This window comes from Mastigoproctus giganteus, chromosome 8 (genome assembly GCF_048544385.1).
Source record: "Mastigoproctus giganteus isolate SK-2022 chromosome 8, ASM4854438v1, whole genome shotgun sequence".
Taxonomy (NCBI): domain Eukaryota; kingdom Metazoa; phylum Arthropoda; class Arachnida; order Uropygi; family Thelyphonidae; genus Mastigoproctus; species Mastigoproctus giganteus.
Genome location: NC_143582.1, coordinates 100,106,696 through 100,133,687, shown reverse-complemented (window position 1 = coordinate 100,133,687; position 26,992 = coordinate 100,106,696). Strand labels below are relative to the sequence as shown.

General features: G+C 36.4%; 1 protein-coding gene across 1 annotated transcript in view; it reads right to left on the bottom strand.

The window, feature by feature from the left end:
- The window catches only part of ec (ubiquitin specific peptidase echinus), a 378,892-nt gene that overhangs the window by 65,746 nt on the left and 286,154 nt on the right, over window positions 1-26,992 (bottom strand). The window contains exons 13-14 of the mRNA XM_090378841.1: window positions 10,431-10,684; window positions 2,393-2,509 (exon numbers count right to left, since the gene is read on the bottom strand). Of these exons, the coding sequence (XP_090234967.1) occupies window positions 2,393-2,509; window positions 10,431-10,684 (371 nt within the window). The remainder of the gene's footprint in view (window positions 1-2,392; window positions 2,510-10,430; window positions 10,685-26,992) is intronic.

Sequence of the window (26,992 nt, the reverse complement as noted above, 5' to 3'; positions counted from 1 at the left end):
GCCCAAATGGGAGAAACTTTACAGAGCTTACCCATCTAAAATCCCATCAACAGGGATATGCCTGCATTTCCTGCTCAGTGACTGGCAAATTGACCTTGGCATGATAAAGCCTACTAATTCTCGTACAGTCCCACATCACAGCGGTATGTGATACATACTGCTGTGCAGCCTTTCACTCACATCGTTGGGGAAACACACCTTATCCCAACAGAACATACTGCAAATACATGCTGCATTGAGAACACAGCATGAAGAATACACGCCAATCTACACAGATTGGCGTGTATTCTCCATGTTTGTGCAGCAGAAGTAATTCCCAACCTTGCCATAGCCAGGAAACTCCCCAATGAATGCAGTAGCTACACTGCAGAACTCTATGCTATCTACATAGCATTAAATTTCACCTTCACGGCAAATATTTTGTAGTGTTATCTACTGAGACTCAGTTAGTGCTATCCAAGCTATACAGCAAAATAAAAATTGTTAACCCCATACTCATACACATTTGGAATACTATGACCTAGTTAAATAAGAACAAACAACAAGTTGTCTTTTGTTGGATCTCTGGTCACTTTGGAATTGCTGAAAATGAATGTGCTGACCTAATTGCTACAGATCCTGTAGATCAACCCTTTAGCATACCACTCTCCAATTTCAAGTTAATTATAAAGAAGCAATGGCAACACATTTGGCAAAATCAAGTTGGTAACAAACTACTCCGTATAAAGAAAGATCTCAAACCTTGGAAGTCAAGTATATGCGAGAACAGACATGAAGTAGTAGTAGTATTAGCTTGACTACAAATAGGCCATACACACCTAACGCATCTTATCTCCTTGCAGAAACTCATCCACCACAGTGCACAAAGTGCAATCCTCAGATCACTGCCCAACGCGTACTTGTTGATTGCCCAAAACACAATACTGATCGACAAGCTGTCGATCAGTATTGTATTTTCCTCATTTTCCATGACGATGAACCACCTCTTTCAGCATTTCTGACCTCCTAGCAGACACACCGCATTTGGTTTCCTCAAACAGTACAATGCAGTATAAACTTGAATAACATCTATACAGATATAACTATGTATTTAACATCACCACAGTTAGGCACATTATGGCCTTGCTTCTCTTGTGCCATAAAGCCTATAAACAAACAAACCACACAGGGAAAGAATTTCAGAGAAAAATTTTGGTGAATTTTAAACATCTGATGCTAAACAAGCTCCATCTGATGGTACATGAATAGAGTCATTTTCAGACAATTAGTAAGATAGAAATAATCACTTTCAGAAACTAAATATCTGGGAAGTATTAGTGTGCTGCCCAAGAATGATCATACTCTACACTCTGCAGAGTAAGAACAATCAGAGTCCATTATTCATGTAAATACCAAATACAAATTTTCCTTGCTCAGAAGATTGGAGAGAAGTAATTCAAGCCAGCAGAATGAAGTCATCTCTACTTACTCTTCTGATATGCATGTGAAGTGGACAAAGTATTTCCAACCACTATTGTAAGCAAGTATCATATCCCTACAAGGATGAAACCAATATCAAAATGTTCAAATGATTGGCCAATGTTTCTTTATTACCACCAATCTTATTTTTCACTTCTATGGCTTAGCAGCTGTATTTATAAAATCAAGTCTGTCTAAAAGTGTTCCAGAAATAAAGGGAAACTTTCTGATCCAGTCAAGTCAACAAAATATAAGGAAAAAATTATGTCCATTAATTTTTGAAGGAGTTCAGGAAGTTTGCTGCATTCTGGAAACTACTCTCTAGTTTTTTTTTGTATTCAAATTTGACTCTCATTGTTATTCCCTGCACCCTTAAATTAGCTTTGACTTATATTTATCTTTTATACATTATTTGCAATATAAAAACAGATTAGACCAAAAAAAAAAAAAAAAAAAATAGAATTAAGGCATTTTCTGCACTAAAAACACCAATCAAAAGTAAACAAAATCACAGAGAAGAGTGAACTGATATCAACAGCATATAATTCCATTAAACAATTAACTATACTCTAAATACTTTAAATCAAATTTTTTAAATTTGATTTAAAAAAGTAAAATATCTGAGACTACAATACAAATGTGCTCAAATCCCATATTTTATATTAATCCAAACACAAAATTAAAGCTGAATAAAATAATAGAAAACTCGAAAGATGTTACTTTATTTCTTTCATACATTGAAAGATCATTTCATCCAAACAAACCCAATAATGCTTAAACTATTGCTGGATTTGAAATTGTGAATTTTTGATACTACTAACTGAAAACAATTAGTACTATCAAAAAGAAGTTCTAAGGAACTTTTTATTATTTATTAATTTATAAATTTATGTTCTTTAGGTATTAATATTTAAATAAAAAAAACCTGCCTTACCTGCTGCAGAGTCACTCAAAAGAGCAGCCATAACAAGATCTCCTTCTTTTTCTTTGTCATGTGACTTAGCCAATAGAAGATCTGCCTCTGCACATAACTTGTCACAGTCAGGAGGGCCTAAAGTTCAAAACAGAAAATTTTCTTATCAACTAATGAAACTACAGAGGGTAGTTATATAACCCTGATCCTATTTAATAAAATAATAATGGAAAAATCACATGGGATATAAAGTTAAGATTTTTTTCCCTTTTGCTAAGTTGGTGAGAAACGGAATATTTAATCTTTTTGACAGTAACCTGAACAGAATCATCAATTATTATGATCTAGTGGACCAACATAGTTCATCCCTTTCCTTCTAGGCTTAACATATGCATAGAATTCTTTGCTACATTTAACTAACCTCATTAGCACTTTTATCTCTCTCTCTCTCCCCCAATACTGTAAGTTTCTATGTACCATAATAATTTATAATAATCTGAGCACTGACTAACTTCACTAGTTCTTTCCTTGAAAGAAAAGTCTCATCAAGTTCATCTGTTATCTATTTAAGTTGAAGCCTGAACAATATCTTTTAGTTGTCATAACAAACTTGGTAGTTTCTAAAATTACTTCCCTGACAATTGCAAGGAGTTCACACTTTGCAATTGTCAGTGATGATTCCACTGAAACTAATTAAAACTGCCTAAGACTATAATCACTATTGCAAAACTAATTCCCTTTTATAACTTAGCAAAAATTCCACAGCATTATACTATGATCACTGCTATGTAGTGGATCTTTTATCTAGAGATTCTTAATGTGCGAGGAGTCACTGCTAATAATTAGATCAAGGGTATTGCTTTCTCCAGTTGCCTCTAACATGCTAGTGTAAAAAAATAGTCATCCAATAAAGACCTACTACACCATGTCATTACCAAACCCAAGTAGCAGTCAAGATCTGGAGAGTTAACCATCATACATATCACAATTATTGGTCTATAACATGCACTGGTGAATCGAATATCGATTTCACAATCATCTCTATATCTCTTATAGAATACACATGGGAATGCATATGACTGGACAGTTCAGTGACCATAGGGCAATTTTCCTCATGCTGAGCTGACCAACTTGACTAGTTCTTTCCTTGAATTTATTCAAACTACCACCTCCATAACACCAGACAGGAGTTTGTTCCAACAATCAACCACCCTCTAGCTAAAGGCAAATTTTTGAACATCTGACCTGCAACCATCCTTCCTAAATTTGAATTTATGCCCACCCATGTGTGTAGTCTGAGCAAAGGATGGATTCCATTAGCATTTAGCTTACTCAGTCTGATCTACTTACACTTGCATAGTCTCCAGATGGTGCAATTTGCAAAACTGAAGCTTTTCCTGGTAAGAACATCCCTTTTGCTCCACTCAACAATCTTGTTGCTCTTCTCTGCACCAGTTCGAACAGATTAACATCTTTTCTAAAATGATGTTTCCAGACCTGTATGTAAAATTCAAGTTGTGGCCCAACCCCATTAGCTGTACTGGCACAGTGTCTGCACATCTAAGAGAAATTAGTAATAGTAATGGCCTGTCATATGGTGCAAGGAAGCCTAAGGCTTATGCTGCACCAGCCAAAAAAAAAAAGAAAAAAAAAAGTTAATAAATAACAAGATAAAAGGAAATAGACAACCTATGCATTTCTCTCCTCCTGTAGGTTCAGCTGACTTTCGAATTTCCCCAAACTGTTAGCTTCAACCACCCATGCAGTAACTTATTCCAGTAGTCTATAACTTGCTGGCTAAAATAAAACTTCCTGCAATCCAGTTCTAAACATCTCCCCCCCCCGCTCATCTATTGCCCCTAGTTCTAGAATTTATAACCATGAAAATTTCGTCCTCATTCATTTTACTCATGCCTCTCAGAGCCTTAAACACCTCAATCAAGTCTCCTCTAATGTGCTTAGTTTCCAAGCTGTGCAACCCACATATTCTAATTCTTTCCTCATATGGACGCCCTTTTGCCAATCTCACAAGGTGAGTTAACCATCTTTGGACTATTTCGAGAAGCTTGATGTCTTTTTTCAGGTGCAGTCTCCATACCTCCAAGTGTGGTCTAACAATAACTTTATATAATGGGATTATGACGTTGTTATCTCTACTAGCAAATGTTCGATAAGTAATCAATAGGACACCATGGGCCTTCCTTGCAATCTCTTTACAATGCTTGGAGAACATATGTGACCGTATCGTAACTCCTAAGTCTCTTTCTTCCACTACTAACTTTAGTTCAACTCCACCAAGTGTATAAGTTATTTTGGGGTTACTGTTCCCCAGGTACTGTTCTCCAGGAATAGCTGGAGAACAGTACCTATTCAAGACCTTGCATTTTGGTGAATTAAAGCATAGCTGCCACTTTCCTGATCACCAGTTTCACTCTTCTGAAATCTATCCAGGTCACTCTGAAGAAGCTCTGCAGTGATCACTAAATACTCTGCCGATCTTTACATAATCTGCAAATTTAGACATCATGCCCTCAATCCCTTCATCGATGTTCTTTAAGAAAATTGAAAATGACACAGGTCCCAATACTGATCCTTGGGGAACCCCACTTCTTACATTAACTCAATCTGAGGAATAACCAGTTATCACAACCCTTCGGACTTTCCCTGTGATTCCAACCTGTTCCAGCTTAAAAAGTAACCGCTCATGTGGGACTGAGTCAAATGCTTTGCTCATATCTAAATAAACAATGTCGAAATTATTCCTTAAATCCAGCTCATGAGTGACCCTGTCAAAATAGCTAATCAAATTTGTTAAACAATTTTTCCTTTACAAAACCATGCTGTGTATTCTTCAAAATTCAATTTCTATCTAAACCATAGGTTCCCAAAGTGGGCGTTGAAGCCTTCTAGGGGGAGCGATAGTGGGTTCAGAAGCAATTGGGGGGCGTTCAGGTGGTCTAGGGGTCGGTGGCTCCTTATCCATATTTTTATCTCCTCTGACCTTTGAACTGGGTCCACTGGACCCAGTTCAAAGGTCAACTAATAAATTCTATAATTTTTACTCTATGGACACAGCTGAAATTCACTACAGGTGAAGCCAGAACTGTTTTCTTCGATTTTCCCACTTCAATCTTCAAAACTTTCTATTGAATTTCACGCAAATGACAAAAATGTGACATCAAGTGTGTATTTTTTAGGACTTTTTCTGTTATTTTTCTAAACCCACCTTAATTAGCCTAGGGCCTTTGAAATGCGAGCTACTGTGAGTTGACAAAAGAAGCAATAAAGTGAAACAATAGCAACAACTGTTTTTGAAAAGGCGAACAGATTGTATTTCCTTTCTGCAACGTGTATTGCTCCTACGAAAAGAAAATCAGGGAAATTCATCTTTTAGAAACGAGAAAAACTGGTGTAAAACTGATAACACTGCAATGTGCATTTGATTAAAAAAAAAAAAAAAAAAAGTTTGCTTTAATTGTAATTGTTTTTAGTAAACAATATCGGAACAGCAGTTTCCTGGGTTTGATCTTCTAATGAGATTGTTTCTTGAAATGTGTATTTTTCACAAAACTGCAATATTTTCAAACAGTACAAAGCTAACAGATTGCGACTAACGGCTGCTCAAAAAGTATTCTTAGAAGATATTTGCTTGTTACGCTTTGATGTCATCGCAAAGGGAGAAATTCTGTTTTAGTACAGAAGCCGAATAAATTCACTATCCACAGTCATAATGCTGTTTGGAGCTGCGATAAACAGATAAACCCTGCTAAAAATAGATTTTCTCCCCATCACTTCTCTTGCTTTGCTGTGGTTTTTGGCAAGCAATTTCACACAATCAAGTCGGTGACTGCTAAATGCGATGGGGTTTCTTGTATTCTCTCTCTCTATTTCGGAATCTCTGACCGTGTGGTCATCCTGGAGTATAAACAGAAAATTTGTTAGTCATAATGCTGCCCACCAATTATCAACTCTTTTACTGTCCTTCTAATTTTCAATATGTGCAGATAATCGACTTGGGCAAAATTCGAAAGTGCTACTTCAATTAGGAGCAAAAACCATTTGCCCCAACATAACAAATTACTTTAGGTACAATAAAGGACGACTACTGATAATTTTACTGACTGGAAGGAACTGTTAGCATCTGTTGTGAAACTGAATGCAATAAAGAAAAGGAAAGTAACTGTAGTCATTTGTATTCAAGGACAAGCTATACGGCGATGTTTTAAATGTATAATGCAGTTCACTAGCTAATATTTCCAGGGGGATTATTACAAAATATTGTTCCGAAAAACAATTACAATAAAGCAAAGAGGGTTTTTTATCGAATGCACACCGGACAAAAATCGGACTAATCTGAACTTAGGCATCCTACGATGAAGCTGACTTATTAGAACTTTAGCATCTGTTGTGAAACTGAATGCAATAAAGAAATACTTTCGAATCCGCGATGAAACTGACTTACTAGAACTTCAGCATCTGTGATGAAAGTTACAGTTGTGGACTTTTGACAATCTCCTGGCCTTCCTCCCACCAAAAGAGTATTTTGATTTCTTTCTCTCTGTCTCTTTCCATTAGGGTCGGACTAAAAAGGTTTTTTCCCCCCAAGTGAATGAAAGGAAGTGGAAATTTCAGGAAAATGAATCCCGTTTTACTTCATTCGGCAAACAGCGTCGTCCACAGCACAAGAGAAGTGAAATACATTTGCAACTCGGAATGGAATTCAAGCAAGCAAACGTATGACACTTTATGGTGAATTTTTCGGGCATGTGTGTGATAATGAAAATTCAATTTTTCCCTCAAATTTTTTGATGGTATCAAATGCATATAAAACAATCCGTTACTCGTAGCATACATACACATATATATTTTTTTTTTCGTTTGCACACCAGAAACTGATGTCGAAGTTCCTTCGACATCAGTTTTCGAAGTTTATAACGCAGCTATGAATAGAAATATTTTCTTGAAAGTTCGTAAAAAGATCAAATATACATCCATGAAACTGCTGTTCTGATTTAGTCCTCTAGAAACAATTACAATAAAGTGAACTTTTTTTTTATGAAATACACATTGTAGTGATCAATTTTACGACAGTTTTTTTTCCCCTTACATTTCCAGTATGGCTTCCAATAGATGAATTTTCTGTATTTTTTATTAGTAGATACAATACATAATGAAGAAAGGAAATGCGATATTTTTGTTTTTTAAAACCAATTTGTTGCAATTCTTTCGTACAACAATTACGAAAAGCAGTAAAAGCAAAATGTTGTGACAGAGCGACAATGCAAAATATTGTTCGCAAGTAATGTGCTCAACTGTTTGTTTTCCATGAAAATTGTTTACAGTTTTATTTTCTCCTTTGATCACCTTGGTAACGCTAATGACGTAAGCTTGACCAGTCAATTATATCTCTGCATCTGTTGATTCATTTGAGGCAGATTAAGCGCGAATTTTAAACTAATGCCGTAGCGTGTTTCATCTTCAAAGCTTCCAAGGCCGTTTTGCCGACGTAATAAATCATAAATTGATATGTAATCGTACATTTTTGCTGTTTAGGAATAAGTTTCATTACAATCATCAGTCAAAAGTGTGATAGATAAGTGGAGTCATACAAAGTGTAAATTAAATCTTTTATTTTGTGAATATTGTTGCAAATTTTATTACTTCATTATGTCTGAATCTAAGAAGAAATGTCGACAGTATAGTATTCAGTCTCCTATGAACCAATTATTACCTATGTGCTTGATTTGCCAAAAAGTATTTTCAAATGAAGCAATGAAGCCTTCTAGGCTACAAAAGCATTTGACTAAAATGCATGCTGACGAAAAGGATAAAGATTTGTCCTATTTTCAAGTACTAGAAGAAAAATATTTTAAACGTCCAACTATATCAAAACATTTTGCGTCGTCCACTAAACAAGATAATGACAGATTACAAGCTTCTTATAATATTTCATTATTAATCGCAAAAACTCATAGAACTCACAACAAATGAAGAACTAAAAATAAAATTCAAAAGTGGATACCAAGAGTTCTGGCTTCAGAAATCAATACCGACACTGTACCCTAGATTATGGGAAATAGTGCAGAAATTTTAATTGCATTTCCATCTTATTTGGCTGAGCGTGGGTTTAGTGCTGTAGCAAATTTACTATCTAAGAAAAGGAACCGATTGCATATAACCGAGCGTGGCGATTTACAACTGTTTTTAACGAAAGTTGAACTCGATATTAACCAACTTTTAAAAATGCATCAGGCTCATCCTTCACATTAATTTGTTATTTTTTCTTGGTATTTTTACTTTGTAAGTTCGAAATAAACAATTTTATAATACATCTGATAGTGTTTTAATTATTATAATAAGATTCTTACTAATGTAATACAATCTCCTAATATGTATTCCGAATTTTCATATTTAAACCATTGTATGAAACTTTACATTAATTTGTTATTTTTGCTTTGTATTTTTACTTTATAAGTTCGAAACAAACAATTTTGTAATATATTTGATGGTATCTTAATTATTACAATAAGATTCTTACTAATGCATTTGCAATCTCTTAATATGTATTCCGAATTTTCATATTTAAACCATCGTATGAAACTGTGCATAATGTTATTCGAACATTACACTTTACAATCTTTACATATGGGCTATGTTTCATCAAAATCGGTATCGCAATAACTGTGTTCAAGATGAAGCACATATTGGCCACTACCTTTTCAATAATTTAACGGCATAAGCAGTAATGCATCATTAGTTGCTATTTACGTCGAAAATATCAAATGGCTTGAACGCGGAAACCTGTTATAATGGGGGGCATTACAAAATTTATGCCTTGCAAAGTGGGCGGTGGCCCGAAAAAGTTTGACCTATGATCTAAACGATTCTGAATTCCAACCTTGATCATTACCTCCATGATTTTCCCTACTACTGAAGTTAGACTGACCGGTTGATAATTTCCCACTACACCCTTAGAACCACCTTTATGTACTGGCGATACAGTGGCACTTTTCCAATCCAACAGTACCTCTTCTGAGTCCAATGATGCTCTCATAATTAGCCTTAATGGTTCAATGCACTCACTTGCTGCCTCCCTTAAAATTATAGGGTATATGCCATCAACCCCGGGAGCCTTACTCACCTGCAGACTTAAGTTTTTTCATTAAATAATCATGTGAAATTTCAACATCATTGATTAAATTTTTTTTTTCCAAATTCACTCCCATAATTTCTCATTGACATAAAGGGTTTTTATCTTCATATCCAACTACAGAATTATCCCGATCTTTTTCATTTTCCATTACTCTGAGTGTAGGACCACCCAGCTGGTATGTTAATCTGGGATTGCTGCTCCCTATATGAAGTACTTTGCATCGTCAATATTAAACTTCAATTGCCACTTCTCTGCCCATCTGCCTAATTTTTCCAGACCTTGCTTTAGTAGCATATCATGATTACTGTGATTAACTACCCTGCCAACCTCTATATCATCTGCAAACTTATACATTAAGCTTGATATGCCATTAATAAATAGAGGTAGATCCCGACTTTACGAGTTGATTTGTTCCTAGCATGCTCATAAAACAAAAACTTGTAAAGTGGGAATTTAATTCCCATAGACTTAATGTTAAAAACAGGGGTTACATTCTCAACAATGAAATTTGACTATAGTAATGTTAAATAAAGGTCAACAAAATAGTTTATGCTTAAACAATGATTTATTTATCCAAAGAAATGAAAACAGCCTTTAAAATCAAGCAAAATACAAATTTGTATAATAATAAAGAAGTTATTTATGTCATGCAAATGTTACTAGAACATTAATTTTTACTAGAATGTAATTTTTGCATGTATAATGCACACTCATTGATGTTTCTTTAATGGCCATTCCGGCCGCATGTTTCCTTACGATCTCATATTTTGTTTTAACCTTTAACATTAACTGAGAGTACAATAAACATCATGTCATTCAGATCTAGATTTATTTAAAAATGTCAGTTTTTTTTTTTACCAATATAACTGATTTCAAAAACTTCTTTAAAATTTTAGACATGTATACCTGCACTATTTTGTGTTACAATATCCAACTTCCTCTTCAAATCATCCTCATTATTAGCAGTTTGGATATTTTCTGGAATTTGTGTCAGGCGTGGGTCTAGTTTCACTGGAGAACCCCCAACAGATGGAAAACTATCTGTGCTGGATAGTGAAAATGAATCATAGCCCTGATCTGAGATATTCAAGTTTGTATAATCAGGAAAGCCATTCTTTCCAGAAATAGTACCATTATGATGGTTAATATTGGTTAGTAATCTGAAAAATATTGAGAACAATTAAAATACAGCTTTTTATATAACCACAAATTATCATTTTATTTATTTTCTAAGTTAAATATGATAGAGTGTAATCTCTCTCTCTCTCTCTCTCTCACACAAATTGAAACATTCAAATACTTTAAAATAAAATAACTGTCATCCTCTGGGGTAGGGAGGAGTTGATATAAAGATTAAAAAAATCATGAATTTAATGATGTACAACTATTTTTTGCCAAATAATTCTTGTATTTTTTTTTCAAAGTAAACTATATTAAAAAATGCCATTTGAGATATGAGATTTAAGCTGCCTTCATCATCCATAAATGGGCAAGTAATAAAACTGCTACTAGTCTTCTTTTCAGATGTGGTTGAAAACTAATTTTTGCATGTATAAGTCTATATGATTATGCATTATAATAACCACAAATTATGTTACTATTTTATTACATACCTTACTTATATAACGTAGTAATTTTTTGTAAAAAAAAACATAGGTGCAGGTACTCATTCTTTGCAATCAGTAAAAATTGGAAATTAAAAGGCCATGAAATGCACAGTACTCTAAAAAATTATTTCTGATATTGTTACTTTAGTAGTAATGTTTTTGAAATAAGAACAACAAATTAAGTATATTAACACACAGTTTATTAAGCATAAATTTATTATTCAAGTATATAAAAATAAGTAAAGTGTGGAAAAAATAAGTAATAAGTAAAAAAATAATTAGTAAAAATAATTTCATAATAAAGTTTTTATAGAATATTCCAAATTTTTATTGAGTTCTCATCCAACACACTACGCCGACTTCTTTTCTTACTGTTTGTGTCTGTTGATGAATGATGCTTCTGAAGCAGCCATGAATCGACATATTTGCTGGATCGAAGTATGTCACTTGTAGGACTGCAATTTTAAGAAATATTAGTGAAAAAATTGTTTTTGTCATCAACGAAGCTCTGGTTGGGTTAACGATCAGATTCATTTGTGAAATTCCTCGTTCACATGAGGAAATTGGTATCATACTCAGAGCATTTATCAAATGCTCTTTTTCCGAAACTGTCTTATCAATTAGGTATTCCCAAAATGCACAAATTGCATCTCTTTCACATTTAACTGAAGCCTAATTGACAATTTTCTAAACTCCTTTCTTACCAAATGCCAACATTTCATATTTAGAAGATTTAATACCTTCATCGTCGTCAATATTGTCAATAGTTATTAATAGGATATTTTTTAAGAAAAATACAGTATAATCCAGTGAATGATTTTATAACACAATAAATACATGGTAGAAGCTTTCAAGGCTGACGAGTCTCTTTATCAAGTTGATAAAGAGACTCGTCAGCCTCGAAAGCTTCTACCGTGTATTTATTGTGTTATTAAATCATTCACTGGATTATACTGTATTTTTCTTAACTATGGAGCCCAGTACACAGGCCCTTTCGTGATAAGGATATACATATTTTTTTTAAACTGTCCAAAATGTCAGTGTCATTCGGATATTCAGGTACTGTGACCAAACAGAAATGGGGAAAAATAAATAAAATGTGGATAACGCACTCCTGTGAAACAACAGATGCTTATTTGTTGGGGTAAAAGAAAATCACTCCCTCCTAGTTCTCGAATGGGGCACTTACAATTGATTCACAGCGGAGTCCAACCTACGAATCTTCTACGAATTCTCAACCAAATTTTCTGTAAAGAACTTCACAGGGTTAAGGCGAAATCTCACTATTATCACCCCGCCCGCACGAAAAACGAATTAAAACAGCATTTTAAATTTCGCTAATAATTAAAAAATTTCTCTTTAGTTAATGTTTTGTCTAGTAATTGAAATTGTGTATTGTATTTAATAAAATGGTTGAATATTTTCAATTTTAGGTGTATCATTATTTTTATTTATTCATCTTAAGTAGTGATCCTTTAGGATTGCAAATTTTTTAAAGTGAGCATTTAAAGGCAGAAGTAAGGTTTTTTTTTTTTGAAAAACAAAAGGAAGTCATATTTTTCATAATTTTAATAAAATCTAAAAAATAAATTAGTGACAGATTTGTTACACATAAAAGTGTTGGGAATTTGCATTTTTTATATATAGCCTGAAAATCAAAGAGGGTAACATGAAAAATGAAACTTCCTTTTACATGTAACAATACAGTAGACTCGATTTTCCGGTTAATTCAAAAATACAGAAGTCCACGACATATGTAAGCTAAGATGTAACTTCTTACTTTGTCGAGTTTTACATAACTGGAGAATGACTAATAACAAATTGCTACTATATTATTATTGACAAATATGAATTCAGTGTGTTACTTGTTAATCTTTCACCATTTTTATACACTCTTATTAGTTTAATTTTCTAATCCAAATCGATCGCTTTCCTTTTCTTGGTAGATTTACTAGTACCGCTGTCACTTATTCTCTTAGTCGGCACCATGATAACTGTCAAAATGAAATTTTCTGTAAAGAACTTCACAGGATTAAGGCAAAATCTCACTATTATCACCCCGCACAAGCTCACATTTTACTAAAGCACATTTCTGGAGGTCACTACCATAAAACAATAAAAACAAATGGCACTTTCCGTGTTATTTGGATTTTTCTCTTCATGCATCTAATTATAAACAGATAGTAAACTTATTGCATTTGTGAAAATACCAATAGCTGGAATTCTGTGGGTTTTTACGTTTTTATGATGAAATGTGTGTGTGTGTCCCCTTCACTGAAATCTTCAATCATATGAAAAAAAAAACCATAAATAAACTGAAAGAATCTTCTTTCCTATTTTTTTGCTTGTTACTCCGTACCTTACTTGTGCAAATTATGCGTGCCATGATCGTCGTTATTGATAGTTTTTTATTATTATTTATTATTTTTAAAAATTTTACAATCCTAAAAAAAAAAAAAAAATAGAGTGAAAAAAAATTTACGTAGTTGCATAAGTCGGGGACTTACTGTATCGAAAAATGTTCAGCAACCTACGTAAAAAAAAAAAATTGTGATAGATAAAAAACGAAAAAATTTACAATGTGCTTTTTTGCAATGTCGATTTAAAATTTTTTTTTTTTTTTTTTTTTTTTTTTTATGTAAACCCCAAATACGAGAGGTATTATTAGAACCTATAGTACTTAGTACCGTGCTTGAGTTGGAGGTTGAGAAGACGAAAGAAGATATCTGTTAACATTGCACTTGAACTTCTGTAGAGTGTAATTTTCAGGAAATACGTATGAAGGAAGGTTGTTCCAGAAAACGGCAGTTGAATGAATAAATGAGGAAGATGAAAATTTGGTTCTGTGGGTTTCAAGTTGGACAGTAAATGGATGTTGGCTGGTGGTGGCACGTGTTCGGACTGTTTTGAAAGAGAGGGCAAGAATTATAGAAGCCAATTCAGAAGAACAGTACCCGTGGAAGTATCTGTAGAAGAGGCATGCAGCAGAAACAGTACATCTATGAGAAAGCGAGTGGAGAGACTCTGTTCGAGATGAATCATTAATTAACCTAACTGCCCTCTTCTGAATGGAATCAAGAAGCCTGAGAGAGGTTTTGGGGGCACTGCCCCAGATGTGGGAACAATATTCCATGGTAGGGCAGATTTGTGATTTGTACAAAGTGAAGAGCTGTTTGGAAGAAAAGTAACGCCAAGAGCGAAAGAGAAAACCAAGTTCTTTAGATGCAGAGGAAGCAATATTTGTAATGTGCTTGTGCCAAGAGAGATTAGAAGTCAGGGTAATCCCCAAAAGAGATATATCATTTTGCCTAGAAACGGGAGTGTCACTAAAGATAAGCATAGGAGCAGAAGAATCCTTTTTGCGAGATATAAGACAAGACAGAGTTTTAGAAGGGTTAAAATCAACTAAGTTGTCTTTGCCCCACTGGAGAATTACCTGAAGATCGGCATTTAAGGAATTGGTAGCAGATTTTCGGGAAGTTGAAGCTGATTGAGCAGGACAAGGTTTCTCAAAATGGAAAGTGGAATGCAATGTTCTATCATCGGCAAAACTATGGATAGGATTTCCAGTCATTGGAAGAAAGTCATTAATATACAAGAGGAAAAGAGTGGGGGAAAGAACTAAACCTTGGGGGACACCGGCATTAGTTGAGAAGTTAGAAGAAAGAGAGCCATCTACCATCACCCTCAGTGAGCGATCAGAGAGAAAACTGGATAACCAATTACTAAAAACAGTTGGCAAACCATTAGATGGAAGCTTGTTTAGAAGACCTTTATGCCAAACACGATCAAAAGCCTTTGAGATGTCAAGAGCAACTACTTGTGTTTCACCGAACCTTTCCATTGAATTAGTCCATAAATGGGTAACATAAGCCAGAATATCACCAGTGATCAGATGGAAGGTTTCTAGGTAGTGGAAGGTTTCTAGGTTTCTAGGTAGTTTCTAGGAGTTGGAGGTTAATTGATTTCTCCATTACTTTAGAAAGAGTGGAAGTAATTGTAATGGGACAATAATTGTGAGGTATTAATTGGGACAATAATTGTAATAATTGGGAGGGATTTGTCAACCTTTTTAGGAACTGGCTGGATATGAGCAAATTTCCAAGCTGAAGGAAAAACACCTTTGGAATAAGAAAGTGAAAAAAGGCAGCAAAGAATAGGAGTAAGTTCAGGAGCACAGGTTTTGAGAACAATTGGAGAAATACCATCAGGCCCTGGAGCTTTCTTAGCATCAAGATTCATCAAAATCCTTCTGATATCCTTTTGACGGAAGACCACAGGAGGCATTGAATGGAGCATGTTGGGAATGGTGGGAGGTGTTTTACCAAGATCATTAATACATGAGCTGGAAGAAAAATGGGATGCTAGCAGGTCAGATTTATCCTTGGCAGAAATGACAACAGAACCATCTAGTTTGGACAGAGGTGGGGAGAGATGGGCAAAAGTTGCGGCCAATAGCTTTGGCAAGAGAGCAGAATGCTTGGCTACCATTAGGGCAAGAAGCAAGTTTTCTACTCTTAGCCTGTTCAAACTCTACTTTGGCCTGATTAATAACTGCTTTACAATTGTTGCAAACTTTGGTGTAGGCAGAAAATGAAACTGAAGAATTTGAAATAAGCCAATTACGATATGCAACATTCTTCTCTTGAACAGCCTTAGCACATTTATTGAAAAACCAAGGTTTAGATAAAGGACGAGATTTTAAAGTGGAGTGTGGGATAAAGGATTCCATTCCTGCAAGAATAATTTCACTGACATGATGTGAGCATACGTTGACATCAGAAGTTTTGAAACAGTAATCCGACCAAGGAAAAGAAGTCTCGCAGGTCATCCCATTTTGCATTCTTGTAATGCCAAACAACATGAGGTTGGGAATAGCCATGAGATAAAGGTTCCATTGGAGAAGAGTCAATCACCAAGTTGTGATCTAAAGTGCCTAAAGGACCTCTCACTTCGACTCTGTACTTAGAAGGGTTGCTTGTGAGAAAAAGATCAAGCGTATTGGCTGTATGATTAGGATTGTCCGGTATTCTTGTAGGTAAATGAAAAATCAGTGCTAGGTCATTAGTAATTGCAAAAGCCTCAGCATCTCGACCTGCTGGGTCGGTGTGACTAGAAAACGGAAGCCAGCTGGAGTTGTGAACATTAAAATCACCAAGGAAAATTACCTCACTGTTAGGAAAGTTGGACTTGTAGAAAGTCAAGCTGCAAAGAGAGGAAGTCAAAGAGCTCCAAGTGATTAGTGGAGTTGGGAGAACGGTAGAGACAACAGATGAATTTGATGCAATGAGGTAGAGAGATTTTAAGCCAGAGAAGATCAAAGAGAGGAGATTCCAAATTGCCAAGTCTCTGACATGGAATATCAGAACGGACATATGCACAAGTAACACCTTTGAGGTGAAAGGAATCATACAGCGAATAATTTGGGCATCTGAGATGAGCAGTAGTTGAATCAACCGATAACTGAGATTCTGTCAGAAAAAGTACATGGGGTTTGTCAGACTGCAAGTGGAAATGGACACTGTTGAGATTAGAACTGAGACCACGTATATTTGTAAAATGAATTAGGAAGTGCTTGGGAGGTTTAGATCTTTTCGCAGATAAGCTTGCTCTATTAGTTTGACAATTCATGGTGTATTCAATAGTAAGAAAAAGTGGGTGGGACATGCTGTATGAAGTAATGAAACTTTTGGATATGGCGTACACGTGATAAGAATATACCCAGATCCTTGACATAACGTGGCCTCGACAATGCTCCCCGCATACACACTACTCTGACTCCCTCCAGTCACTATCTGGCAGAGTAGAGGTAGCAAGATTATACACTAGCTGATCCGGAAGCCTCCAAAGAGTTACCAATAGGTTCGGTCCGGTGTACTAACTAGTGGCCGGCCTGCGAACACCGTTTTAGAGTTGTACCCTCGAAATGTAAGGAATATTGGATCTCGCCACGACGTTCATCATAACCTCAAAAGTCATCAATCATACTGCATGATGGAAGAGATAGGGAAGGGTTGACTGGAACTTAGCTCTAGAGACTAAACATGGGATCCACCACTTCAAGCCTCCAATAAGCAAAGTGGTGGTATTTCACTGGTTGATGAGAGTCATCTACCACCTAATACCTTCCCTTTATTTTTTACAATGTTACGTGTTTTGGTCACCAACATTATAATGGTTCATTAAAGATTTAACGGATGCACTGTTTTCAAGCTTTTGAATAATTTCGAGTTTTTGTTTAACTGAAAGCACAACTGTTTTGCGTTTACCCATAGTTTTCGTGATTTCAAAACAAAAAAATATATATATATTTACTATAAAAAAATGTCAACATCCCTGACATAACGAGACAAAATTTGTCTTTTTGCGGTGCAAAAAGACACAACAATCGACATGACGCACTAAAACAAACTAAACATTTGTTCTCTCTTTTTCTTTTTCTTTTTTGAGCGGCAGGTGTGAAGAAAACGGGGTTGCAAGATAATGGGTACACTAATCTCCCAATGACGACTTATAAAGCCGCTGCTTGTTGCTTATTTCCGACTTGCAAAACATCTATTTATAACTACTGTATTCTAGTCATTACTTCAATTTTATGATTTTTGGTTGATTTTTTTTTAAATTTGGAGTCTTGAAGTGTCTCGGTAAATCAAAAGCCTGCTATATATGGAAAATGTAACGTACTATTTTTTCTCGCATCACTCAGTGCGGCATCCGAAATAAATTTAACTCTGAATACGGCCCCCGTATGGGAAACGGTTCGACAGCAATCCAGGAGAAAGTGGATCCATTGGGAATACTCCTTGAACTGCTCACTGTTGACCAATGCAATTTCTCCGTATGTGGGACAGGTGGTCAGATAGGTTTTACCAGGTACCACTGAGTTGTAGAATGGTAATCCTTCTAGCTCTCTTAATTCTTGCTTAGCAGCAGCAGCACTAATTTCCTAAGTTGGCTGAAGGCCAGAAGTGTGAACCCAGTTAATTACTCCTAAGCCCTTCGTTATATGAAAATTTTTTTCGCTCAACAGAAACTATTTTAAATGTAATTTCCAAGGGGAATTCAAAAAAAATTTTGCTATAAAAGGAGTTCGTTAAACAGAGGTTCAGCAGAGTAATTTAGAATTCTAAAAATAGTTAAAGTTTTATATAGAAAATATCTTAACAATAGACAGTGAAAAATGCAAATTTAGTTAAATAACTTTAAGCTTATTTGAATAGTAGGTAAACATGTTAAAAAAAAATTCTGGAATATTACAAATTTCGAAGTGTGCTGCATCCAAATGTCACACATCACTTAATAAAGGTGCCGGTATGCCGTACCATTGCATATTGTCCCAAAAAAAGCACTGAGTAAGGCATTCAAGGATTGGAAACCTTTTCTCGAGCCAAATTTCGGGGAAAAAAAAAAAGGGCAAAATTTGGAAGCTGCAATACATTAAGCAAGATTCTTCAAAAAGAAGTAAACGTTGCAAACAACAATAGAATAATGCATATATCAATGACTGGGAGAAACTTTTTTTTTTTTTTTTTTTTATTCAATGTACAGAAATAAAACCACTGGTTTGCATGCTCGGAGCCAGAGATTTTCTTACTCCTATTATAACGAGAAAAACTGAACTCAAAACTAAATATATAATGTGCAATTTATCTGAAATAACAGAATACATGTCATGGGCAATTAGAATATTTTAAAAAATTACTTTCATCATCATCATCATCAGCCATTTTCAATCCACTGCAGGATGAAGGCCTCTCCAGCAACTTTCCAGTTACTTCTGTTTTGAGCACTGGCCATCCATTTACTACCCACAAACTCATGAATTTCATCTATCCATCTCCGCCTTTGTCTTCTAGGTTTTCTTCTAGCTCCTCTTGGGTACCATTCTGTTATTTTCTTAGTCCGTCTGTCATCATGTCTTCGAGCTATGTGTCCTGCCCAAGACCATTTTAGTTCTTTAGTTTTGATAAGAATGTCCTTTACTTGAGTTTGCTGCCTAATCCATGTGTTTCTCTTCTTATCTAACAGTCTGATTCCCAGTATAATTCGTTCCATTCTTCGCTGTGTAGTTCTCAGCTTCTCTTCCATTCTTTTAGTGGGTGCTCAAGTTTCACTTCCATAAGTCATGGTGGGGAGTATACATTGATTCATTATTTTACGTTTCAGACAAACTGGGATATTGCTCTTCAGTATGTGACTATATTTCCTGAGTGCTATCCATCCAAAATTTATTCTTCTCTTGACTTCCAGCCATTTATCATTATTACAGCTAATAACTTGTCCCAGATAAGTATATGACTCCACCTTTTCATTACTGCTCCTTCAATCATTATTTCCCTTTCTGTGGCATACTTGTTCATCATTACTTTTGTTTTAGCCATATTCATCTTTAGTCCAAAATCCTTACTAACTGTGCATAACTGATTAAGATTTTCCTCTAATTCTTTGGGATCGTGGCTTATGACCACAATGTCATCTGCAAATCGTAAATGGTTTAGGTACTCTCCTTTCACATTAGACTCGTCGCAGAAAGGAGTCAATCTTCTGAAAGCTTCCTAAAGGGCAGCAGTAAACAGCTTTGGAGATATTGTGTCTCCTTTTCGAACTCCTTTCTCGATTTTAAATTTCCTACTGTCTTTGTCTAGTCTAATAAAGGAGGTAGCACTCTCATATATTTTCTTCAAAATCATAATATATGGGGTATCTATGCCTTATCTTTCCAGTGCCCGAAACATTGCCTTATGCTGTATGGAGTCAAATGCCTTTTCAAAATCCACAAATGCCAAGCATAATGGTGTTTTATATTCATTTGCTTTCTCCATTAGCTGTGATATTACGTGAAGGTGATCCATAGTTGAGAATCCTGTCCTAAAGCCAGCTTGCTCTTTCGGTTGATTCTCATCAAGTATTCTTTCTAATCTGTTAGTAATGACCCTTGTGAACAACTTGTAGATGTGGGATAACAAGCTAATTGGTCTATAATTTCCAATTTCTGATTTATCTCCTTTCTTATGCAGCAAAATTATGATTGCATTATTCCATTGCTTAGGCGTCACACCTTTTCTAATGCACTTTGTGAAGAGCCTTGCCAGTTTTTGTGTTATGTCTCTTCCTCTCAATTTTAACAACTCTACAGTAACTTCATCTTCCCCCGGGGTTTTCTGATTCTTCATTTTCTTCAATGCATGTTCTACCTCATCAGGAAGAATATCGGGTATGTCGTATGTGTTGCTACTTTGCAATCCATCTTCCCCAATGCTGGCATCATTCCCTCGCTCCTTGTATAATTCTCTATAGTAGTCTTCTGCTATTTGAATTATGCCTTCTCTGCTGTTTATAAGTACACCATCGCTATTCTTCAGTTTCAGTATCATTTGTCTTTCTGTATTACTGCTCATGGCTGCTGATTTAAATCCTTTGTTTTCCCTTAATGCTTGTTCTACTTTTCTTGTGTTAAATCTTCTTATGTCCTCTCTTTCTCTGAGTCTCTTTCTAATGGCTTTGCATAACTCAGTATACTCAATTTTCTCCCTGTCAGTGTTTTTCTTGATCTTCATTTGTCATCTTCGGTTCATCATGAAAAGTGTTTCTTGACTAATTTTTTCTTCTTTGGATTTCTTTTTCCCTATAGGTTTCTTGGGCTTTATCACTTTCAGAAAGTTGTAATATTCCTCGTCGATATCTTGGTCCTGAGCAGTCTGCAGAAGCTCAAACTTGTTCTTAAGTTCCAGTACATACTGCTTTTTCTCCTCCTCTGTTATCTCAAAGACCTTTGTATTATTTACTTGAGTCAGTTTTTTCCTTTCCTTTCCTACATCTATATCAAGTGTACATCTTACCATTCTGTGATCACTTCCAACATTTACCTTATTCAGGACGGTTTTTTTTAGGAGATTAGCAACTAAGACCATATTGCTCCGGGGATATGCAGTGGTCATTCCCTGACCTTTCCACATCCTCCGTATTTGGTGGGCACAGGCTCAAACCCCGGTCTAATCAAGAAGCGTGTGCTACGCTTTTTTGGTTTGGTTTTGATTTTATTGGCGCATTAGCTACTAAGGCTATAATGTGTGCTACGCACTGCTGCTCCTGTCCGCCTGGCTACGGAGGCGCCTTTCAGGATGGTAACATCTTTCACAATATATCTTCTGTTAGTGAGGATGAAGTCGATTTCATTAGTTGTTAATCCATTTGGACTCTTCCATGTCCACTTTCTGTTCACCCTTTTCTTTTAAAAAAGTGTTCATTACTGACAGTCCTTGAGATTCTGCAAATTCCACAAGTCTTTCACCTCTTTTTTCTTTCACCAATTCCAAAATTTCCTATAGTTCCTCTTTCTGCGCTGTTTTGCCTTTTTCCAACCTTAGCATTGAAGTCCCCCTTAATAATAGTGTAGTGGGTTTTCTGCTCATCTAGAAGACTCAATTTCGGTGTACATTTCTTCAACCTCTTCGTCATCATGGCTCGATGTTGGTGCATAAATCATTATAATCTTTAGCTTGTACCTCTTAGAAATCTTGAGTATTAGTCTTGACACCCTTGGTGATGTACTTTTGAATTCCAAAATGTTGTTTTTAAAATCTTTATGGACCAGAAACCCAACTCCACCTTCACTCCTTTCACTGTTTCCATTGGTGTACAGCAGATTTCACTTGATAAACTTGATGTGATTCATTTTTAATTCTTGTTTAAGCCAAACCGATGATATTCCAATTCACATTTTCTAATTCCTTTTCCAGCTCTAATATCCTGTCTTCACCGATGAGTGATCATACGTTATAACAGGCGAAATTCAGTTTCCGTGCATGGCAGCCTGGTCGTACCCAGAGATTCTTAGCACCCTCTGCTTCCACTCTGATCCTCTCGCTGCCGTAAGAGGGAGAGTGAAAGCTGCTGGGGACTGAGGGCCATTTCTTTTGTCATGCTGTCATATGCTGGAGGGTTTGGTCTTTTCCTCTTCACACTGACCAGGCGTCTTGAAGGAAACCACTCTACACATTCGTTGCCACCTAAGTGACGTAATAGGGCTTACCATTGAGAAGGTGTGCATGAGTGGATTTTAGGGAGGCAGGACAACCGGACTTCTCCTAAATCTTCTGTAATAGAGAGATATTGGATCCATCAGTGTTTTAGGCTGAGTGTCTGATAACACACAGGATACCTGTTCCCCTCTAAAAAATATTCCCCTTAAAAAATTACTTTAAGGAACTATAAATGAAAAAAATATAAATTTTAAAATTCCCTTTCTTAAAGTTTCAGGTGGTAAGATTTTAAGAGGAGAATTTTCAATTAAACTTTCATAACTGTTGTTGAGTTTTTATGTTTATATCTTGACGTCTAAATTATAATAACAAGAGTATCATTCCAAACTTCAGGTTTCTCATTGTATGTTTTCAAAATGCTGTTTTTTGATGAGAAAACCTACATTTTCGGACTGAAGCAAAACCAACTGGTAACAAAATTTTCTTACAGAAATGACACCACTTCCTATTCAGTAACTAACATTGATTCAGTAGAGTAGGTAGCGGGCATGAGAATAAAATGTTACATCCTTCAAACTAAGACAGAAATGGTGCAAAAGACATCACTACCTAAATGGGGCTAACTCAACCACCAGCGTTCATTCGGTAGAGTAAGGAGTGCATACAATATTGTTCAAGAATAAAGGTTTCGGAGCCACCGAAGAAGCCTCTCGATTTGGCAAAAGAATGAGTTCAAAAACAGAGAATTAAAAAAAGAAATGCAGAGTTCAATGAAATCTGCTTCTCAAGATTTTGATCAACATCAACCTTCTAAGTAGCATAAGTAAGTAGCGGGCATGAGCATAAAATGTTATATTGTTCATACCTTCGGTTCTAGTCATATTTTAATAGCTGTTCGATTAAACAGTTTAAAAATTTAAACGGTTTTGATTTAAGACCGCAACAATAAAACAATCACTTCAACAAACTACAATCACTACTTGCAACAGTTTTTGATTATGATGTCATACTATTTTATACATTGATTTTGCTAACTACTGAATTATAAAAATACCCAATCTAATTTCAGTTATAAGAGTATTTTGAAGATGGCTAAAACCCCAGATGAGTGAAATAGAGAGAATTATGCAACAATAAAAGCTTCAAAACTTGATGCACTGCTTGCTTGCTTGATGTTTGTGGAGCAATTGGGTATGAGGGACATGATATTGCCATGGGGGGATGTCTTTATGTGTGTGTGTGCACGATGTAAGGAAATCAGGCGACAACTCCGCATTGTTATGGGCCTATATGAGAGCTTGAAGGACAGGGTGGATGCCCTCGAAGGATCTAAATTAAGGGGCCCACCAAGCTCTAAGCTGCCCACATCAACGCCAGAGATAGCACTTGGTCATCACGCAACACAGCGGTAACCCCCAAGGCATAATGCGCTGGTCCCACAGGAACTAGTAGTTGCTGGTGACTATTGTCAGGGAAACGGGGAACATGGTATGTAAAAAAGGATAGGTGGAACAGGACCAGGGTATGTCTGCCAGAGGCAAAGGTTGATGACGTTGTAGAGCGGATATAATTTTTTAATGGCACAAAAGGTGATATTGCTTTACATGTTGGCACTAATGATATTAAGAGTAGGAGACCGGCGGAATTACTTAGCAAGTACAGGTCACTGTTGAAAAAAAGCCGTGAATTGGGGTTGAATTTGAAAGTGTCTGCAATTCTGTCCAGACACGATGGAGGGAGTATATGATGAGACCCTTGTCGATTAATTCGGCCCTCGAAAGATTGTGCAAGGCTCAAGGGGTAGAATTTTTTTTCGGCCTGGTCTGTACTTGTTAACAGGAGAGACTGCTTGTACAGGGATGGGATACACTTAATATAGAAAGGGCGCAAGAATATTTGCTGATGCTATCGAGGCAGTGTTAGGTGGGTCGGAAAACTACTAGCTTGGGGGGGGATACAAGGACTAATAGATTAACAGTAGCCACTGGCAGAGGTGAAAGTGGTTCTTGCACTGCTTCAATTGGAATGAGCAGCAGCCTGGAAAACAAAATGCAGGGTATTTCAGTGACTGCTGGGAGTCATTGTGGTACAAATAAACACATGGGTTGTGTTAGGGTAGCTAAGAATAGGAACAGGTGCATGTATACTTGTAGGTACACCAATGCTAGGAGTTTGGTAAATAAATTTGAGAAATTTGAGGCACTGCGCAAAACATCAAAGGCAGATATTGTTGGGATATCAGAGACGTGGTGTCACACAGATATAAGGAATGCAGAATTGGAATTTGGGGAGTACAATGTGTACAGAAAGGATAGACGGGATAGGAAGGGAGGAGGGGGCTATGCTATTAGTTAAGAATCACATAAAATCCAAGGAAGTGAAGCCAGTCGACATCGCCGGACAGTGCAGTGTCAAGTCAGTTTGGTGTGACATAAACATTGGGAGATCAAAATTGAGTAGGAGTGTGCTATAAGCCTAATGACTGTGATGAGTATAATAAGAAACTGTACAGGGAAATAGAGTGGGCCAGTAAATCAGAGTCTTATAATGGGGGATTTTAATTTCCCAGATATTGACTGGAATTTGTGGATTGGTTACTCACACACTAGCAAGGCTTTTGTGGATTTATTGGATGATTGCTCTCTACATCAGCATGTTCGGGAGGCAATTAGAGGGAGTAATACTCTTGATTTGATTATCAGTAGTGATTCTTCATGCATTAAGAATCAGCAGATAAAATAACCACTAGATGGAAGTGATCACAGTGTGCTGATGTGGCATTTACTCAAAGAGGTAAATACCATCAGGGGTAAAGTGAAGGGCTTTTGCAAAGGTGACTACAATGGTCTGAGACAGTATTTAAATTCTATACAGAGGGACCAACCGATGATGTTACCGACAGCAAATTCAAAATGGGAAGCATTCAAAGAACTTATCTTGGAAGCTACTAGGCTTTACATACAAACTAAGAAATATTGTTCAAGGTTTAGGCCTATATGGATTTCAGATGAACTAATGAGACATATGGCATAGAAGAAAAATGTATGGGATACATATAAATTAATGGGTGATATGGAAGCCTATGATAGATATAAGCTGGTCTGTAACCAAGTGACAAAGGAGATTAGGCAGGCAAAGGCAGATTAGGAGAAATCCTTGGCAAAGGATGCAAAGAAAAACAGAAAAGAGTTCTTTACCTATGTAAACTCTAGAAGGAAAGGGATGAACCAGATTCGTCCACTGGATATTGATGGTTCAACTGTTGATGATCCTGCTCAGGTGGCTAACAAACTAAATGAGTATTTCGCATCTACATTCACACATGAGGAGTTATTCAGGAAGGGGAATGCCAGAGGTGAAGTAAACTCTGGCAGTGAGCTAGATGATTTTGTAATAACTGAGAGGAAAGTGGAGGAGAAATTGTTGAGGATAAACATAAAAAAGGCACCCGGTGTGGATGGGATCTATCCAGTTATATTAAAGGAGGCAGCAAAGGAAGTAAGAAAACCCTTAACCATAATTATGAGAGATTCTTTGGTACCCATAAACTGGAGATGTGCAAATGTGACCCCAATTCACAAAGGAGAATCAAAGGCTGACACAAGTAATTATAGACCTGTGAGTTTAACTTCTGTTCCAGGAAAATTAAAGGAGGCACTGCAGGATCATCTAGACAAGAGTTCAGTTATAGCTTGGACACAGCATGGTTTTGTTAAGGGAAAGTCTTGCCTTACCAATTTCATTGGATACTATGATGCAGTCAGAAAAGAACTGGATGCAGGTAATAACTTTGATATTATATTTGGATCTTAGAAAGGCTTTTGATACTGTTGCACATGGAAGACTGCTGCACAAATTGGAGCAGTGTGACATTGGAGGCAAATTGCTGCTGTGGATAAAGGGGTGGCTGAGGGGGAGAAGACAGAGAGTGGTAATCAATGGAGACTGCTTGTCGTGGACTAATGTTATTAGTGGAGTCACTCGGGGTTCAGTGTTGGGTCCATTGTTGTTTTCTGTATTTATAAATGATATTGATGATGGTATATCAAGCTTAATGTCCAAGTTTGCAGATGATACAAAGGTTGGCAGGGTTGTTAAGGACGCTTGCTGCTGCAACAGGATATGGAAAGGTTGAGTAGATGGGCTGAGAGGTGGCGAATGAAGTTTAACATTGACAAATGTAAAGTACTACATATGGGAAACAGTAACCCCAGGGTAACATATCAACTCTGTGGTACTACACTGACAGTGGTAGAGAATAAAAAGGATCTGGGGGTAATTGTGCAGGCAGATATGAAGTTTTCTGAGCAGTGCAGACGGGCTGCAAGAGTAGCCCATGGTGTCTTGTCAATGATATACAGGAATTTTTCTAGCAGGGATAAGGAAGTGATTATTCCCTTGTATAAGGCAATGGTCAGGCCACACCTTGAGTACTGTATACAGTACCCACTAAACATTTGGAGCGTATACAGTACCCGCTCCAAATGTTTGTCTAGTTCTGAGCAGGAGGAAGAATCCCATCACCATTGCGCATGCTCAAACCATTCAAGGCTTTATACACCTCAATAAGATCACCTCACAGGTGCCTAGTCTCCAGACACTGTAATTTGCAAAGCTGAAGCCTGTACTGTATACAGGTCTGGAGGCTTCATTTCAAGAAGGATATAGAGCTGCTGGAACGAGTACAGAGAAGGGCAACAAGATTAGTGAATGGAAGAAAGGGTTGCTCTTACGAAGAAAGACTTAAGTTTTGCAAATTACAGTGTCTGGAGACTAGGAACCGGCGAAGTGATCTGATAGAGGTGTATAAAGCCTTGAATGGTTTGAGCATGCTGAATGCTGATGGGAAGCTCTTGCTTAGAATAATCACCTGAGAGGG